General features: G+C 36.1%; 1 protein-coding gene across 2 annotated transcripts; it reads right to left on the bottom strand.

The window, feature by feature from the left end:
• Window positions 1–2,090: 2,090 nt before the first annotated feature.
• On the bottom strand, window positions 2,091–19,218 carry LOC114305438 (uncharacterized). Of its 2 annotated transcripts, none has more exons than XM_028250515.2 (4): window positions 18,843–19,218; window positions 4,345–4,426; window positions 4,047–4,171; window positions 2,091–3,945 (listed from the first exon to the last, which is right to left on the bottom strand). In XM_028250515.2, exons 2-4 carry the CDS (start codon window positions 4,405–4,407, stop codon window positions 2,328–2,330), a joined length of 1,806 nt encoding a protein of 601 aa, XP_028106316.2. In that variant the 5' UTR covers window positions 4,408–4,426; window positions 18,843–19,218; the 3' UTR covers window positions 2,091–2,327. The 2 variants fall into 2 exon arrangements, with proteins under 2 accessions (XP_028106316.2, XP_028106314.2); XM_028250513.2 differs by having other exon boundaries at window positions 4,345–4,527.
• Window positions 19,219–19,831: the final 613 nt, after the last annotated feature.

The raw sequence follows: 19,831 nt of genomic DNA on the forward strand, positions 1-19,831 counted from the left end.
CTTAAAATAAAATATCCATTAAATTCTAAATTTTTATTTAGTCGTTTTTAGTTGACTACCATTCGGGCAATTCCTCTATTAATTTCAACATTGTTTCTTACCATAAAAGTTGGACTAGAGTGAGGGTTTCTAGTTTCTTCAATTAACTTTTTGTCTAAAAGTTCTTAAAGTTGAATATCAAATTCATCTATATCTTGTCTAGTACAGATCATTGGTCTTACTCTGATGATAACATTAGGGTCTTTTATTTTCAAATTACAATAACGTAGACTACGTTGCCATAATTTTAATTGATTTTCACTAAAATTTTCTTTCAGAATTTTATAAATCCAATATAATTTATCGATAATTTTGATGATAGGAGTTAAATCAAAAATTGTTTAAAACTTCAAAAATATCACTCTTAAATTTACTCCAGTAATGAGAACCATTACATGTTACTGATTTGTTTAAAAATCAATCAAAAAAGGATAAACTTAGAACTAATATTTTAAAGGTGTAAATTTACTAATCAAGCATTAGTGTCGAAGATGATCCAAATTTGTGTAGGATTTCATTCGAGCGCTCCTATGCGTGTGGAAGTTTGAGGGGTGAACTCCGTCCAGATATGTGGTGGTGGCTCAGAGGTTGTTTTGATTAAGAGGAGGTCGGCGTTGGGTCGACAATATAGGGGCGGTGCATTAGTTCCAATAGTGGGTGTGTTTTCGATGTTTGGGTTGAAAAAGAAGCCGTTTCGACCATAGGAGTGGAGGTGACAGTTGGTTTTGTTCAGCTGTGGCAGTGGGTCTTGCTTCCATCGGTGTGTCTGGCTTTGGCCAAGGTAGCTTCAGCCATGGTTGTTTTCGAACTGAGTTATTACAAGCACAGCTACCAGCAGGTTGGTGTTGGTCCGGCATACACAGAGGTTGCTCAGAATTCTTACCATGGAGCGTGGAGAGTGTGGGGGAGAAGAAAGGTGATGAGGTAGACCGTAGCAGTGAGATGTGGCAGGGTTCTCGACCGTAGCAATGAGATGTGGCAGGTATGGGAAATTGTAACGATGGTGTGGTTGAGCATGCTGCTAAAGTGGCAGAGGTGGGATTGGGAATGGAGCTGTCTACGGAGGCAGAAGTGTGAATGGAGCTGTCTTAATTTTCAAGTGAAAGCTTTCTTTTTTGGAGCTGTCGGCTATGGAACTGTCAGGCGTGGATCTTGGAATTGGTGGTGTGGGCTGTTGAAAAGACTTAGTTTGGGTGGTGTGGCATTGGGAGTGCAGCAGCATAGATGAATAAAATTTTTGGATTGCATAGTAGTGTGGTTTGTTAAAAGAGGAGTGCAGTTGCCTGGGTGTTAAACAAAAAATTTTAATTTGTTGAAAAGAAGAATGCATGAGCAGCTTGAGTGTTTTGATTTTGGTTTTTGGTTTTTGGTTTTTGGTTGTGTGGGCTGATTTTGTGGGAATTCATGTATTTTATTTTCTAGTTAAATCCTTCTTATCTCTTTTTTGTTTAAAAAAAAAAAATCGTGAGGCCAAGGAGTTGGTTGTATGGATGCGAGTAACAGTAGTAGGAGTATTTTGTACTTTCCGAATCTCTCTCGATGCATGTCATCTTCATGTACCTTTAATTTCATGTTTTTAATAAAAAATTTCTTTGCTGATAAAAAAAAAAAAAAAAAAGTGTAAATTTACTCTAAAAAATTTACAAAAATCCACTCTGGTGGGGGCAAAAGAAATACAATGTTACACTTAAAGGGGGCTCAATGTTCTCAAAATTCAACTTGGCTCAACCATACAAAGTCTTTGCCCATCAATCCCATTCCAACTTCCAAGCAAGGTTCAAGGAAACGGTCGCCAAAACATAAAATTAATGTTGGTATTTTAGCATTCTCTGGGTTCCACATGTGCCCTCACAAGTTCTCATTATTATTCAATTCAACCACATATTCAACCTTTTCTATGCACTAGTCATTATTATGTCCATTACAATTATTGTTACATATTAACACCCACTTTTCTAATGTTAATTCTTTCACCTTTGTTTTGTATTTTACTTCAGCAGATGTGAGACTTTCGACTTATATGCATCAATCTACCAAACCCAGAAAACCCAGAAAAATAACTGCTCAAATCTATTCACAAATTTGCAAATTTCTTGGGCCATTGTGCCACACTTATAAATCTGAAGAAACTGCTATGCTATGCACAAAGGAGAAAAACTGTGTACCAGAGGTGAAAAAACCAAAGCATAAAAAGTTCATCTGTAAAAACTTCCTGATGACGGAGAAAGAAAAACTGTAAAAACTATGTAACAAAGGTGAAAATTTCATCAATTAAATCACCCTCCATTTTAAGTGCTTCCAGTGATTTCCCCACCCAGTTTCATTCTCTTTGCACTTGGACCCTCCAAAACACTGCCAGGCTGCAACTTTTTAACCCTATCATGGCGGAAAAGGCAGTTAGACCCATATCGGCATCCCCTCGGGCTATTAAAGAAGATGCAATCTTTCTGAAACTTTGGTGTCAATTCATTTGGTTTTAGATTTGGAACCAATTTCAGGTCCTGAACATGAGATTTTCCAGATTGTGAAAGATTATATTCCTCAGTTTCATCGTTTTTTCCATGTTGCCTGATAAGGTTCTTAATGTAATTGATGTCCTTTACCGGAGGGCCCAAAAATGTAGATGTTGGAACAGTATCTGGTGAGAGTGCTTGCATTTGTAAACTGCGCTGCACCATATTTACCAATGGGTGCAAGTTCAGCCCTGTTGTGTCCACTGACGGTGCCTTAAGTCGCAAATCTGGTTGAATCATATTCTGTAATGCTATCAAGTTTGGCCCTGTAACATCTGGCAAAACCATATCCAGTTTCGGACTCGAAATTGGAACCTTCAGAGTCGATGGCATAGACCCAGAAATGGGTTCATTTTCTGTTCCATATTCATTAATCATCATCTTAATCTTTGCCAAATGTGGTTTCGAGCTGGGCAAGGAAGCTAGCGGTGTTGCTAGCTTCCCTACAGCAAAAAGTACACTTCCTGCTTCAGTGGGCACTTGGTTTTCATTGATCAATTTTTTAACCACTGGACCAGGTCTCGGACTGCAAAAAGCAACCCGGGATGTCGCTGGCTTATGTCCAGAAACAGGTGCAGCTCGTGTTTCAGTGTGTGCTCTGTGTTTATGGATCAGTTTTTCAATCACTGGCTCAGATTTTGGGCCAGGTAGTGCCACTGAGGTTGTCAGTGTCACCAGCTTTGACCCAGAAATTGGGTCCTGTTCATTATTCAATTGTTTAATCACTGGATTGGGTTTTGGGCCAGGTATAGCAGCCAAGGGTGGAACTAGAGTTGGGCCTGGTATGGCAGCCGAGGGTGGAACTAGATTTGGACCAGGTATAGCAACCGAGGGTGAAACTAGATTTGGGCCAGGTATGGATGTACTTGCTGTCTTCATTACTGCCTCATTTTCATTAATCACTTTCTCAACCAGACCTGGCTTTGTGATGGGCAAAGGCACTGATGTTGTCAAAGACTTTGATTCAGACACAGGTTCAGTTCTAGTACCGGCAGTAGATCCTTGCTCACGGATCAATTTCTCGACCATTTTTGGGTCGCTGAGGAATTTAATGAGCAAATCAGGGTCAATCAAGCTTGCATGTTCTTTGCTCTTCGTGATTGCAGTTACTGCAGCCACAGCAGCAACAACTGCATCAGCTTGAAAACCAGGTAGAATCTCAAGTGCTGGTTTTTCATTGGCAGAAGGCTTTAGAGAAGCAGCAGGGTCAGATTCGGGATTTCCAGATAACACACCTCGGGGCAGGGCTAGTGGCTGCGAGTTGAAAGACATGTTTTGTGGTACTACCGTCTCAGATGGCAGATCTACTGCCACATCTTCAATGGGAGTGATGGGGATGACAGGGATGTGGCTATCATCAAGATGATCTTGCACATCCAACGGCCGGAAGAAGCTACATGGAAGATTGATACCAAAAAAAGAAAAGAAAAGAAAATAACGGTTCAGTATAAAGCAAGATGAGGAACCAAAAAGAGACTCGAGCAAGAGATTTACCTGCGATGGATGTCAGAAACACGAGTATAAGCTGATCTGAATACTTTCCTTTCCCTATTCTTTTGAGTTTCTGCCTCTTTGCTTTCCTCACCAGCAGCCACATGCCAATCAGGATTCAAAACAACCTGGTTAATTAAGAGAGCAGAAAACCATTTAATACAGGCATTGTGAAAACAACCTGGTTAATCAACACAAATTCTATGAGCAGAAATAAAATCGAACTGTCTAAAAGTAATAATATTTTTTGTAACATCAAGATCCAATACAGGCATTGTGAAAGTGTTTGATGATTGCTCACTTCAGGAGGGCATTTCCATTCAATCTGAGGTATGTGGGTGAGTTTCTTCTTTAGTGGGTCCATAGAATGTCTGCCTTCAAACCTGGAGGAATGGTTGTCAGAGTACACACTGTTAGTCTGCAGATGATCTTGAGTGTGCAGACCAACTTTCGAAGGGCAATCCTCGGATAAAAACAACTTTACCTGTTGAATAGCCACGATTTATCTTAGTTAAACTAGTCACCATTCATGGAATTATGGATTCAAGTACAATGACCCCAATGAAACATAATTTCTGAGCCACGTCAAAAAACTGAAAAAGGAAAAGAACCTCGCAAACTAATGTATGGTACTGAGACCATAAATTACAAACCAAAAAGGCAAGAAACAGATTCCAAAGCAAATTAAAACTGATGAAACAATCCACAATTATTTCCAGCCACAAACTGATAAATGCTATACTATTATCATTTTTTACTCCAACACCTCCCTTCTTCTCAAAACATGGAAATAAGAGAAGGAAAATAATTCCCAGCTAGCTACAAAGATAATATTTAAAGATAATAAGAATTCCCTCGAAGGCTGAAAAAAGTTTGCAGCACCTTTGGCTACATAAGAATCTAAACAGTTCTTAAATCAAGCAAAGATGTAACATCTTTCTTTCTAAACAGATTGCAGGAACTTGAGACAAGCATATATCTATATGCGTAATAGTCTACAAGAGAAACCATAGAAGCACTTCCATTTCTTTCACAAGATAATTATAGAAAAACCTTCTGTTACAAACAAAATTAATCAAATAATAAGAATAGGAAGGCTCAGAATACATACAAGCAGAAGACAAAATTTACAGCCAAGCCATGACAAAAATCATTTTTAAGTTCAGAAGGGGAATTAACCTCAGTTTAACTTGGAAAGATCATTGAGCATAGAAACAATATGTTATCTAATGCTATCCTCCCATAAATGCTTTCCTCAAGCATTTTTAAGCAATTTCTGTTCTTTTATGGTCACTAGCTCTGAAAATATGACAGAAGGTACAAACTGTTCTATTCATAGAAAATCCATCCTAAAAGAAGACAGTAAAATTTAGATGCATGAATGCATAAGGACAAAATGACCAATATACAAGATCAGCAGCAATTTTACACGGAAAAAAAAGCAATGATATTCTCTGTTACTGTCATTATTGTGTTCCTCTGATCCTTGAAGAAAATAAGAGATAACAAACAGCAATGTCAACAGCTCATGGCAATTAAACTACTTTAAAATATGACAGATATGTAATGTATCTTTAAAAATGGTACAAATTTATTGATATTTATATTTCTGGTTAACATCTTGCTTGTTTTTCCTTTTTCCAAAAAAAAAAAAAAAGAAGATAAAGATTTATTATTTTCCCTATCTTTCTTTTGACAACAGAAAAAGGTTTGAGTATCCAAACTTGTCATCCACTTTCATAGGACTTGTCTATGTCTACAACACTATGATACCCATGATATTAATAGAAGGTAAAATTCATCAACGCATATTTTTTTATGAAAAATTCATGGACATAGCTGACTAGCTACTTAATATAAAAGTTAACAAAGTATTGGTTCTTGCCGGTTAGTTATAGAATTTTCCTCCAGTAAATTCCCTTCCAACAAGACATTAGTGAACTGAAAATTTAATGAAAATGCCCCAATTCCCAAATTGCACAAATACTACCACAAGTTCAGGCAAAATTAGGCATCCTAGACTTAAAATGATATATTGAAACTTGATGAATCTCAAGATAAAATCTAAATCCCAGTTCATCAACAAAGATCTCAACGTATCAAACACATCACCCCTGCAAAATTTATAATAGATCTATTCACAGAAACTTTTTGAAGCCAAACCAAAATTTTGTGCAACTAGATTCAATAATCCTGATTGAGATATCAGACGTATCAGCAACATTTGACATATTAAGCTAAAAAAATGCATTCTTCAGTATTTTCCATTAATTTCTTCACATTTACCAATCATAGTCCAGTTAAATAATTTACACATTTTCCTATTTTACCACTCAGAAATCATCTTCATTGATCTCCATTATGTATACTCAAATAACATCAAAGAAAACTTCCACATTTAGTATATCTATAGACAAGAAAATCGCAGATAGCGGATACTTACCTTGAAACACAAATAACATTTTTTTTATTACCTTTTCAATTTAGTTTGCTACTAAATCCAGGCCATAAGAAGCTGAAGAGAACAAATAAATTTAAAAAGAGGAAGAGGTGGAAATTAATCAACCTCAATGCAGCAACATTTATATCTATAGACAAGAAAATCACAGATGACAGATACTTTGAAACACAAATAACATTTTTTATTACCGTTTTCAATATAGTTTGCTACTAAATCCAAGCCATAAGAAGCTCAAGAGAAAAATAAAATTTAAAAAGAGAAAGAGGTGGAATTAATCTACTTCAATGCAACACCTACTTGGGGACTTGCATAATTATGCTAAAGGATCTCTATGTATGAGATTTAGGTTTGTATAGGTTTTATCCATTACTATTGTAAGTTTCAAAATAAAGAATCCAAGTCAAATTAGAGTCTATATTATTTACAAGTTTAAAAAGAAACTTGCAATCCATTATAGAAGAAATTTAGAGAAGTTTTAGTAGCTTTAGGCGCTTTTTGGGACAATGTGATGTAATTTTACCTGAGTACTTAGTAGCAAATACATAAGATGAGGAACTATTGGAATAATACCTAAGCTAACCTTTTTCTTCTTCTCTAATTTTTCACTAGTATCTAATTCAATCACGAGCTATTACTAATTCCATTTACTCTTGAACCTTAAAGCCTTCTTCCTGATATTAAATGCCTTTTCTCTAATAATTCAACCCTAAAAAGTATGTCACTTGACTCAACTAAACAATACTCATAAAGAACATAGTTGCTTCATCCATACTATTTATAATCTACAAGCCACATCCTCCTAGTGTTTCCAAAAACTGGCCACCACGATTATGTAACAGTATCAGTGGCTCCCGGGCATTTCAGCCACCATAGTGGTGGCCATAGTTAAGTAACACCCATTACAACACCATTATGTAACTACGGTAGTCAGTGCCTGCTATGTTTAAAACTCAAATTTTTTTCTCGTTTCACCATGTCAATTTCTATTTTCACCATTCCCGTATAAAACTCAATTTAAAACTCAAGATTGTGGATACTAACCCACTCACCTAAAAAGTTAGCATACACTTTCCTAATCGACAAGATGGAACTTGAGTTTTCTAATAAGGCCTTGTTGGATAAGTGGTTGTGGAGATTTTCTTGAGAAAGGGGAATTTGTGGATAAGGGAGCTTGATATGCTCCAAAGTATAGGCATAAACATAAAGTGTAATTTTGTCATGACCCTTGGTATGGATAGAAGCCTTCAAGGGAGATCTTTCCAGATTTTCATGCGATGAGGTCTAGTTCAAGATCGGTGGGAGAGTTTTGAAATCCCTCCTCTCGGGTTGTCTGGTCACCTTTTTTTTGAAGAACTTTATAGGATTGGAAAGTTGAGTTGGTTGGGGCTTGTCTTGGGATGTTCCAAGATTGGGAGGTTGGACCAAGGTTGGAGGATGTGTTGAGGGGTACTAAGAATGGCTTGTTCTCAGTTACAAGGTCAGACCAAGGTTGGAGGATGTGTTGAAGGGTAATAAGAATGGCTTGTTCTCAGTTACTTCTTTCTATCAAAATTTGAATGAAAGTGGGAGTGTTCATGGGTCGGTTTAGATCGGTTTCACTATTAACTCATCACCTAAACCGACAACCAATGATGGAGAATTGGACATCTGATTTTGACTGAGGAACTGTTCAAAGCCGAAGACATCAGGCCATACTGTTTGCCAGTCGAATTCAATCAAGTTCTCAGATGATTCTTGCATCAATGACTGAGCTTATCCTCCTTTCTCACACAAACAAACATATAGATCTAAGTGAGATGAAAAAAGTGAAAAGACCACTAACCATCCAGATTAGAGAGAGAGAGAGAGAGAGAGAGAGGAAGAAAAAGAATGGGGGATAAAGGGTTTCAGGGAAAGGATGAGGGGATGAGGGTAATCTCAATTTGCGAGAGAGAGAGAGAGAGAGCACATACTTACATATACCTCTATATATGAATAAATATATTTAATAACATGACATTATGTATTGATGGCGATGTGACTATGATCATGTATATGTATGGAAAATATCTAACTAGTCACCCATACTACTATGTACTATAGGTTAGGCATATATTGGTTTCCTTTTTTTGCATTTGAAATTCGAGATGGTTTAAAGGTGACATAAAAGCTTTGACACTTCTTTCTTTGAGCCATGTGCTACTCTCTTTATATGTATGTTATTATATAATTTTTTATGCAAACCGAGTTTTAACGATTGTTATCACGTGTGAAGGCACTTTGTTTTCTACCAAACATCTTTCTCGGTCGGTTAAAAAATATCAATTTTAATAAGTACAAAATCGTCCACCAACTGAAAAATAAATAAATCATCTATATTAGAATTGAGTTGAGCATGAAGCCTTTTTAAAAAGTGACCATAGTCACTCAATTCGGATCGGATTGGTCAGTCTCAATGGGTAATTCGGTTTTTCGAACACCCCTAATTGAAAGACGGAATGATGATTTTCCGTCGAAAGGCATTTGAAAGGTGAAAGCTCCTCTCAAGGTTTCTCTATTGGCTTGGACAGAAACTAATGCCTAATTTGGCAACTCAATATTTTAGCCTAAAAGTCAAAAAGTTACTAAAAACTAAAAAACCAACATATACCAAAAAGTCAAAAATTTCATTTTCTCTCTACTTTTTGCACATCTTTTCGTAAAAAACTAAAAAAATTATTCCAAATATACTAATTTTTTTTTACATCATATTTTAACCAAAAAATCAAAAAGTTACTAAAATAGTCTATTTCCAAAAAAGGCCAAGCAATTCTAACCAAATATAATTTGAAAAACCCTTGAATTAACCATGGTGCACTTGCGGAAAACTCCTTACCGAGGGCCTATGCATCCCTAAGGATTAATTAGGCTTGGATCAAGACACTCCGGTGCCAATCAAATATATATACAATTTGAAAAACAAAGAAAATTTCTTGGCGTATTGGTGTTGCACGTGCAAGAGGGGGGAAGAGTGTAAATCATCTCTTGCTTCGTTGTTTAGTAGCTAGGGACGTGTGGAGCATGATATTTTCGGCTTTTAAGGTTAAGTGAGTGAGGCTTGTCTTGGAACGGGAATTACTTGCTTCTTGGCATAGGGGTTATCTAAGGATAGTTTTTCATAAGGCTTGGGATTTTGTTCCTTACTGCCTCATAGGGTTGTGCGCACAACCCAGAAACCCAATCAACCTACTCAACCCGAACCAACCCCGTAGTGATACAGTCAGCTGCAGTTGTTTAGTTCCAATTTTCACGGGTGGGTGATCGATTGCGGTTCAAGGTATTGAGAAGTAATTAATCTGATCCGACCGATTTATTATATTAGATAATATATATTTTATTAGTTGTGTGCGTGGTTTATGGGTCCCTGATATATATTTTATTAGTTGCGTGTGTGGTTTATTGGTCCCTGCAAGGCTGAAAGTCTAGAGAACTTAAACAATCCCTTTTATTCTATCATTTAAAAAGGCTTAGGGAACATAAACAGTCAACCTCTAAACATGAAAGCCTAATAATCTCACTTTTTTTCATAAATAAAAAAAAGCACTTTCTCTTTCTCCCACAAACGGCTAACAAACTCACTCATGCCTTTCTCTCTCTTCAAAAAACCTAGAGAACACAAACAGTCAATCTTAAGGATGAAACTCTAATCTCTCTCTCTCACAAACGGCATAGCAGACCCAACCATCTCTCTCTCTCTCTCTCTCTCTCTCTCTCTCGATTGGAGCGTTGGTGGCCTTTTTGGCAAACTTATCCCTCATTCTCTTTCAAATTGTTGGTGATGCGCTGGTTCATGAACGGTGGTGGTGGTTGTAATCGATGGTGGTGACGACTATAATGGCAACGACGAGATACTTCACTTACTCATATTTGTTTCTCTCAAATCTATTTTGCTTGTGTGAGTCCTTTCATTCTCTCGTATCTCTTCTCTTTTGAATCTACCAGAGTTTTCTTTGGTTTCAACACTTCGAACGAGTTTTGCCTTTGTTAATGATATTTTGCAAAATCGCCCAAAACCATCCAAACGAAACTGAATCAAAGAATAGTCGATTTCAACGATGATCACGGTCAAAATCGGTTGATGAGAGCTTCAAACCAAAGGGATAGGTTCGAGTGACAATTCCAACAATGAACTCGAGCCAATCGACCCGTGCACACCCCTCTGTGTGGTGCAGCTTATATGAGTTGCTTATAGCTTTTTTTCTATTTATTTTAGGAGTCTGTGTCAAACTGTTTGATGCAGCTTATTAGACATAAATAACTTAAATAAGCTAGAATAAGCTAATTATCTAGAAGTTGGGAGAGGAATGCTTTCAGCTTCTACTTTTTAATTATCAACTTTTAACTTACAATAAACTGCACCAAACAAGCCCAATATATACTTCGTGTATACAAAGTTGTGTCCCCCTGTAAAGCAATTTTCATAAATAAAATTTTACTTATAAAAACATAGTATAAAATTTAATACATACTTTGATCATGTTTAAATAAATATAGAAAATCAGCCAAAAATCATTTTAAACCCGTAATAAATGTGATTCTAAAATATTACAAAAAAATATGCATATTCGTAAGCTTTGGAAAAACCACGACTCTAGTTGCCATAACAGTTCCACTGCGCCCATTGCACCCAACAACCACGTCAATCCCACCATTATGACGAGCACAATCATTACTTGAAAGCAATGTTCTGAAACTCGGACTGTTGACTAAATCAGAGAAAGGACCCCCACCATAATGACGAGCACAGTCATTACTTGAAAACAATAATCTGAAACCTGGAGCGTTGACTGAATCAGAGAAGGGACTGGGTTAAGTGTCATTGATTCAACCGTTGAATCAACTGAAATCGACCCATGACATTAATGTAAATATTAATGTAAGCATTAATCGACCCATGACATTTTAATTACCTCATAAATATATTACAATTAGAGTTAAATAAAAAATAAATATTAAGATACATTGATTTAAATTATTTTTATATTTTAAAATACAAATATATATTTATATTTATTGTTTATAAAAAAATTAATTAAATGTTTAAAAGATAATGTATTAATGTAATAAATAAAATATGTATACCAAATATTTATGAAATGTGATCGTGGTATGGTGGTTATAAAGGGCGTTCGGACCATAGCATGTTACATGAAAGCGCCACTTTCTCTGGAGTGTTGTCACACATCTGCCCGCCAGAAGAGCCACTCACTCTATAGTGTTGTCATACAAGATAAGCGCGCTGCCAATTTGCTAGCCAGGCAAATCGATGTTCTCTTCCAATCAACTGTCCACCCAGTCAAGAGTAAAAAATATAGTAGACTCATGCAATGCATGTTGCTGGTGTGCTTCCTGCTCGCAAGGAAAGAAAGAAGAGCGACGAAGTTCAATTTAGATTTGACTGCTTGCTCCACAAGACTACCATACTTGGGGTTGCTAGTTCGAGCCCTGTGACTTTTAGTTTTCCAATGCTTGGCAGGCAAATCCAAGTAGTCTTTGCACATTTGAGGTTTGCGTTCAAAAAAACCAGATGTGGTTAGCGGTTAACTAGTTTAACCGTTGTTATCACTAATTTCCAAACATAAACTGGTTTTCAATGTAAAACGGGTTTGGTGGTTTATCTGGAATGAAACCTAGACCGATCAATGGGTCAACTAGACAAACCACCCGATCCAGTCTGATTTTAAAACATTACCAGAAAGTTTGCTTCTTCCCTAGTTCCCTTTTCTAACGAGCAGTCAATGGACAGCGTCAAAACTGACAAAGGAACATTAATTTCCTCCCATTCTAATTTTGTCAATTAAAACTATGTCATCAATAAATAACACAAACCAAGGGACATCTTTTTTTTCCCAATAAGTACACCACGGCAGATCCTCTTGATTATGCCTAGTAAATAAATCCACAACTAATGCAAAAAGATAACGAAGTATTTTATTTTGATTCTTAATGTAAGTATATGGTTGTGTGAAAATTCACTAAGGCAAATAAATACCATATGGAGGTCTTTTTTCATTTTCTTACATTTTTTAATCAATCACTAAAGAATGATTTATTTTTTTTCTTTTGATAAGCAACTGCCATGATAGATTTCTAGTACATAAAAACTGTAGAAATTTAATGTATAAAGAGAAATAGAGAATTGTATTATTGATTGATTGATATGTTGTTGTGTATATTACAAATGGTGAGTGGCTCATTATATAGGAGAGGGTGAGTGTAGTAGGTGAGGAGTAGGTGAGGAGTAGGTGGTGGTAGGTGATGGTAAATTGGTGGTAGGTGATGGTAAATTTTAACAGCCCCCCGCAAACTCAAGGAGGATAGAAACTAACCAACTTGAGTTTGGAGAGAGTAACAAAACAAGAAAATACATAAAAATAAAAGAGGATAGGAGACACTGTATGGTCGTGTCAGACCATTGGTGAAGACACTGGATGGTGGTGTCATAACGTTGTAGAGGACAGTTTATGGGGTCATGTCGGACCGTTGTAGAAGACAGTTTATGGGGTCATGTCGGACCGTTGTAGCAGACAATGTTGTGACAGTTGTTGTGACAGTTTACGGAGTCTTGCTGGACCCTTGTAAAAACTAACCGGAATCAATGTCGGGACAGTTTACAAAGTCTTGTCGGACCCATGAAGGAGCTAACCGGAATCAATGTCGGGACTGTTTACAGAGTCTTGTCGGACCCTTGTAGAAACTAACCGGAATCAATGTCGGGACAGTTTACAAAGTCTTGTCGGACCCTTGTAGAAACTAACCGGAATCTATGTCGGGACAGTTTACAGAGTCTTGTCGGACCCATAAAGGAGCTAACCGGAATCAATGTCGGGACAGTTTACAGAGTCTTGTCGGACCCCTAAAAAGTCGCACCCTCAAAAGGTGTGCCCAATCTTTCAAAAGGCATGCCATCAAAAGGCGTGCCCAATCCATAAAAAGGCGTGCCAGATATGATGGCGAGGCACGTGAGTGCCTCGGCTGGCGTGTCCGTTTGTCGTCTGGCGTCAAGTGACGCGCGATACGCGTGGCTGCCTCGCTATTTAACCAAGGTTGATGCTGAGGCTGAGGCTGACAAAAAACTTCTGAAAATCCTCTGAAAAAAACTCTTCCTTTGCTGAGAGAGAAACTCTGTAATACTCTGTAACCAACCCGTCTCTGAAACACTCAGCAACATGGCCTCTTCTTCCCGTCCAGCTACCCAGAACATGGCCTCCTCTTCCCGTGGTCTGCTCACGCTCTTTCCAGAACTGAACGAGTCCACAAGAGAAATAACTGGTGCGGTGGCCAGTGAACCTCAACCAAACACCTCTGGTTTTGCTCCGTTGAACTTTCCGATGCGGTCGGTGGAGCAAAAAATGGCGGTGCAAACTGATATTGAGGCCAATCAGTACACTCTGAAGTCATGTGTGGAAACCATGACTGCGGTCACAAACTTGTCGCACCGGCTGCAGAGCAAGACAAATGAGGTGCAACAGTTAAACTCCCAGCTGGCTCTGCTCCAACGCATGTATAAGGATGCGCGAGCAGAGATAAGTGTGCTAAAGACAGAAAACAAGGAGCTGAAGCGGAAGGCCACCGTGATGTTCCGATTTGGAGGGCCTCCATATGCGGCAGGGGAGGAGCAGGGGGGATTGAATGTGCTCGGTGGCATGGGAAACACGGAGGCAACACCGTCAAGGACTGCCCAGGACGAAGGCAAAAAGAAGAGACCGGCGACAGAATAGAGAAGAAAAGTCCCACTGTGGGTGTGGTTGTTCTGTGTGTTTTGTGGTTGGTTGTTTTTTTTTTTGTTGTTGTTTGTTTGTTTGTGTTTTTTTTTTTTTTTTTTTTTGTGGTGTAAAATGATGATCGGGGATGATTCCGGAGAGGAATAAAATATGGTTGGTGTGCAAATCTATATGGTATGAATGGAATTGGAAAAAGATTAAAAATAATGTGAAAGAAAAATAAAGAAAAAAAATAATAAAAATATATTTGAAATCAAAAAGGAAAGATGGGGGAAATAAGGAAAGTGGTTTGGAGAAAAGAAAGAAAAATAATGGAGTTGGAAATCAAACGGAGGAGAGATGATGTTTTTTTTTTTTTGGTTATTTAATATATAATAAAAAGAGATATATATATATATATATATATAAAATAAGGAAAGTGGGGAACAAGGAGTGCACCAATTAAGCTTTAGGATAAAAAAAAATTTTGGGGCGGTGGATGCAAAGTGAAGAGAGAGTGTGTAAAAGGAGATGATGATGTTTGTTTTAAAAAAAAAGAAGAAAAAATAAAAACAGAATCAATCACTGCTCAAAGAGAGAGAGAGTAAAGGGCATTGGTTAGTGGGATCACGTGGGTAGCTGGTCTTTTCTGTGGGTGATGGGTGTGTGTTTTGTAAACAGCATATAATAATCACATCAACTATGAGGATGATGACCACCACCCTCCTGTGAAAGTCTAACAGAGGCAGCCCGGACCATATCAACAAGCTCTTCGTCCAGTTCTTCGAGTTTACCAGAGTTGCGCAGATGATGATACGAAGGTGCCATGTAATTTGCCGCGGCTTAAGATAATTTCCATTGAGAGAGATTGGCAGCGATTTGACGTATTTTTATAGACAAATTTCTGGCGGAGTCCAAACAGGATATCACCATTCTAGTGCAGTGTTCATGAACATCTCCTAACAGCCAAAATTCAGCAAGCCAACAAAGCTCGACATAAGGATGCAGCTCATTTAGCTTCTCCTCAACATCCAAGTTGTCCCATAAACAGCTGGAAATGGGCTCCAGCAATTCACCGGAATAAAACTGGTTTGGCGGCGGCGGAGCTGTGGAGATGGAACTGGAGTAGGAGGAAGAGGAGGAGGAAACGCATTTTTCTGGGTTTCTCTCTCTCTCAGCAATGGATTTGAGAGAGAGAAGAAGAAGAGAGTGACTGAGAGAGTTCAGTATGCAGAGGGAAAGTGTGAATTGAAGCTTGAAGAAAAAGGGTTGTTCTTGTGATTGGAAAGAGTGGAACAAACTTGGTGGGTGTGTAGAGGTCCGGCGGGCGGCCAAGGCGAGGCTGCCGCCCGCCGGTGAAGCAGAATTACTAGCTTCTTAACCTTGCTCTGATACCATGTAGAAATTTAATGTATAAAGAGAAATAGAGAATTGTATTATTGATTGATTGATATGTTGTTGTGTCTATTACAAATGGTGAGTGGCTCATTATATAGGAGAGGGTGAGTGTAGTAGGTGAGGAGTAGGTGAGGAGTAGGTGGTGGTAGGTGATGGTAAATTGGTGGTAGGTGATGGTAAATTTTAACAAAAACAAATTGATTTTCTGAAACCTCTATCTTGTATCTTAATCTTCAACCAAACTTATCAAACCAAATATCTTAATCTTCAATTAATTACTATCCGACAAAGCTTCACGTATGACTCATGAGCACTTTCAACTTTCTAGCTGCAAATGTAGACATTATAAGTGTGAAGCAATTTTTTAACATCTTATACCTTTTATTATGTGGTATTATTCAATTATTCAAATGAATGAATTTCTATTTTTCTAGTAGTGAGGTCTAATCTATTCTAGGAATTTAAAAATATATGCTGTTAAAATTAGAAGAAGGAGAAAATTAAATGTTAAAATTTGAAATTAAACAAGAGTTTCAAATAATCATGAGATAGGCAGTAATTGTTAATCTCATAAGAAAAATTAGGATGAATTATGTCATAATTCTTTACACTTCAGTTTGCAGTCGTTGTCATATACCACAATAGCAAATTAACATCTACAGAGTCATTTAATCTTCCTTTTTTTTTCAATTAAATAACCATTTAATAGCTTTCTTTTTCTAATTGTTCTCTCTGATACGGAGAAGTGCACAACTTCATTCCAAAGTCAAGGACTCCCATAGTCCCAAGTTTTAATGGCACTTAACATATATATGGCATTATTGAAGTTTATTTCGGCAACCTTAAGAACCGTTACATATTATCAGTTTTTAAAATTAAACTCTTGATGAGCATTATACAACCTTAAAATTTGCACATTAATAGTATTAATCACTATGTTTGGTTCCATTTTTTTGAATTATTTTTCCAAAAAGTGATTTGAAAACTCTATTTTGAAAATGGATCTTTATTTGGTTTTCAAAAAAATGCATCATTGCAATTTCAAGTTTCCCTCCAATTTAAGGAGAGAGACAACTTTGAAAAAAAAAAATTTGTCACATCAAAAAATACTCCCATGTTAGTTTTTTATATATATATATATATATATATATATATGTACATGCTATATATGTATAAAAACATAATTTGGTATGTAGTCATTTATGGGTACATATCGTACCATTAGCTGTGTGACTTTATCATAAAATTCCACTCATTTCAACCACAGAAAATGTAAAAAAAAAATTCCAAATTGGCATTAAAAAATTCTTACATAGAATTAAATTTTCATAAATGTTATGCAGAAAATTTATTTTATCACACAATATCGTAACATTAACACAAACATATGTAACATCGTCTGAACTTGGCATAACAAAATGTCTCAATTTTTTGTACTTCATGTTGCAAAAGTTGTAAGTTACTTATGATTTTTTTAATGGCAATTTGTAAAAAAATTACGTTTTTTGATTTTGAAATTAGTGCAAATTTTATGATAAAGTCACACATTTAATAGTAAGATATGTACCCATAAATGGCTACATATCAAATTATGTTTTCATACATCTATAGCATGTACATATATATATAACACTAAGATGAGAGTATTTTTTGATGTGACAATTTTTTTCTTAAAAAAAATTCTCTCCTTAAATTGGAGGGAAACTTGAATTTTGAATAGTGTCTCTCTCCTTAAATTGTCTCTCGCCTCAGCATATTATTTTGAAAAGTGTGTTTAGTTTTTTGAATAACCAAACAAGTACTCTAAAACTTTCAAAAAACTGAGTGTAAAAAACAACCAAACAAAGTGAATTATCTTTTGATAATTTTGTGGATGGTCAATGTTAGATAACACAATAGACAATAAAATTCAGATTAATGCAAATCAACAGCCTCGCCAATCAATCTTTTTTCATGAATGATCTATACATAGACACCAAAAAAATGAATGGCTGAAATCATCAATGCGGGCTCTATGTGGGGCTGACCGAAGCAAACTGTTGGGGTCCAGTACTCTCTCACCACACATGGTCCACGTTGATAACATGAGCGGTTTATGCGTAGATCATCCATAAAAATAAAAAATAAAAAACAAATTGATCCAGTAATCGTAGCCAATTTCATCAAATTTGTATCCAATGGTCTGTTTTCAAATCATATTTGTTGTTTATTTTTGTAACACAAATTTGATGAAATCATGTGGCTATGATTATCATATCAATCTTATTTTTTTCATGGATAATCTACACACAAACACTTAGAAAATGAATGACTCAGATCATCGACATGAGATCTCCAGTGGCCCACCGAATCAAACTGTTTGGTCCATTCTTTCTTCCAACTGGAGAGAATCTGGACCCTTACATAGATAGGTAGAGACTACCACCAAAAGCGATCCCTAGTATCATGCCCTTGTCATTCAATTCAAGAAATGTTAGAAAGAAGAAGCATTCTTCATAAAGTTTCTGGTATTCCAGATGTTCATTCTGTTTAACATTGAGGGCTTTAACTAAAATCATATGAGATTTCAATTTTAGAGTTCTATTTTGAACCCAAAATTGTGCTCTCATTTTAAGTTGCTTCTGAGTAACTATTGATAGAAACCAAACTTTAAAAGATAAAAAGGAATTTTAAATTAAAAAGAAAAGCTACTTTGATTCACAAAACTCCCCATTTGCACAAGAAAGGGGAATAAAAAAAATAAAAAAATAAAAAAAGGAAACCTCCTTCCAACTCAACCTAATCCAGATACAACATAAAAAAACAGAATGGTTCGAATCTAAAGCAAATTAAGGTACAATTTATTCAATTTTTTTTTTTTTTTTTTTAATTAGTAAAAAAGACACAAACATATGAATCAACTAGTTTCGTTTCCATGCATTTCCTGGCAGCCAAACAATGTTGAATTATATAAAAATCACGAAGAATGATAAGGCAAAACAACAAATCGATCAATTCAGGTATATACAAAAAAAAACAGAGAGAGGCCAGAAAGAACTAATTGAATTTAGTTTACTCTCTAACCAAAAGGCAAACACTAGTGGTGAGTGAACAAATCTCCAAGTAGAGAGAGAAAGAGAGAGAGAACTTTTTTTACTCTCAAGTTTCAGTGAACCATTACGACCTCGCAATGAACAAATCAAAATCACGAACCATGGAAGATAATGTGAGTGTTGTTACCTGACAAAGCTTAGCCCCTGAAGCCCAAGAAACACTTTTCGATTCCTTCAGTCCCTTCTTCATGAGCTGTCAATTGATTGAAGCATTTTTATATAACGCTCTGCTTCAATTAGTCCCACTCAATGAATGAATGCGATTTAAAGTGTATGATTCATAGATTTTGAAACCCTAATTAGGAGGCTAGTCTCTCAGTACTAGTTCAAAGTTGTTGTCGATTGGGGATGAATGTAAACGATGCTCACTCAATCTCTCAAGAAACCCTAGAAGCATCCATTGCTGTTGAGGAGCTGTGCTGGCTTTCAATGAGGGAGATGCCTTTCTACGCGTCATTTAAAGAGTTTGAGCGCTTAACAACGCATTACGTTGTTAAATGGCTGCTAGCGATTATTAGAAGAAAACAAAATATATTAGCAAAAATGCCTTTTTTTTTTTTAAACTGATTTTCTCTTTTTTTTCTAGTGATTTTTTTTTTTAAAAATTTTTAATTCTTTCAATCTGTTTTGTGTTAAAAAAAAATCTAAATTTTCAACAAATATTTAAGTATTTTCTTAACTTATTTTTGTCATTTTAAAGTTTTTTTTCAAAACAATTTTTTGATTTGTCTCGTCAAATATAATTTAGAAATCCAAAGTTTTTTCAAATTTTTTTTTTAAATCACTAAAAACAAACCAAGTTATTTAAATTTAGGAGGAGTTTGGGATGATGTAAATAAGTGTACTTTTTGACTTTTTATGAAATATGAGTTGGGTATGGGTTGGGTTTGAAGTGATGTGTTAGAGAGGTGATATGATTTAAATAAGATGATGATAGTAACTTTTTAACTTTTTGACTTTTTTAAATCATGCCAAACAAAGCCTTACCTCCTGTTCAACTCAATAAAAATCCGTTTAAGAGCGACTCGTTATATAAATAAATCAAGTTTGAATAACTTATTACTCTACTAGATGAGCTTATTGCATTATAAACAATTAAATTATTCAAACTTAATT

The sequence above is a fragment of the Camellia sinensis genome, chromosome 1, assembly GCF_055761805.1.
Source record: "Camellia sinensis isolate YWXY chromosome 1, ASM5576180v1, whole genome shotgun sequence".
In the NCBI taxonomy this organism is placed as follows: domain Eukaryota; kingdom Viridiplantae; phylum Streptophyta; class Magnoliopsida; order Ericales; family Theaceae; genus Camellia; species Camellia sinensis.

What these genes read in the sequence shown, in the direction of transcription:
- LOC114305438 (XM_028250513.2), bottom strand. Translation starts at nt 18,905, where the DNA reads ATGAAGAAGGGACTGAAGGAATCGAAAAGTGTTTCTTGGGCTTCAGGG. An exon ending in CAGGGGCTAAGCTTTGTCAG is followed by an intron (nt 4,528 to 18,842) that starts GTAACAACACTC and finishes GCTATTCAACAG; the next exon opens with GTAAAGTTGTTTTTATCCGA. An exon ending in AATGGAAATGCCCTCCTGAA is followed by an intron (nt 4,172 to 4,344) that starts GTGAGCAATCAT and finishes TTAATTAACCAG; the next exon opens with GTTGTTTTGAATCCTGATTG.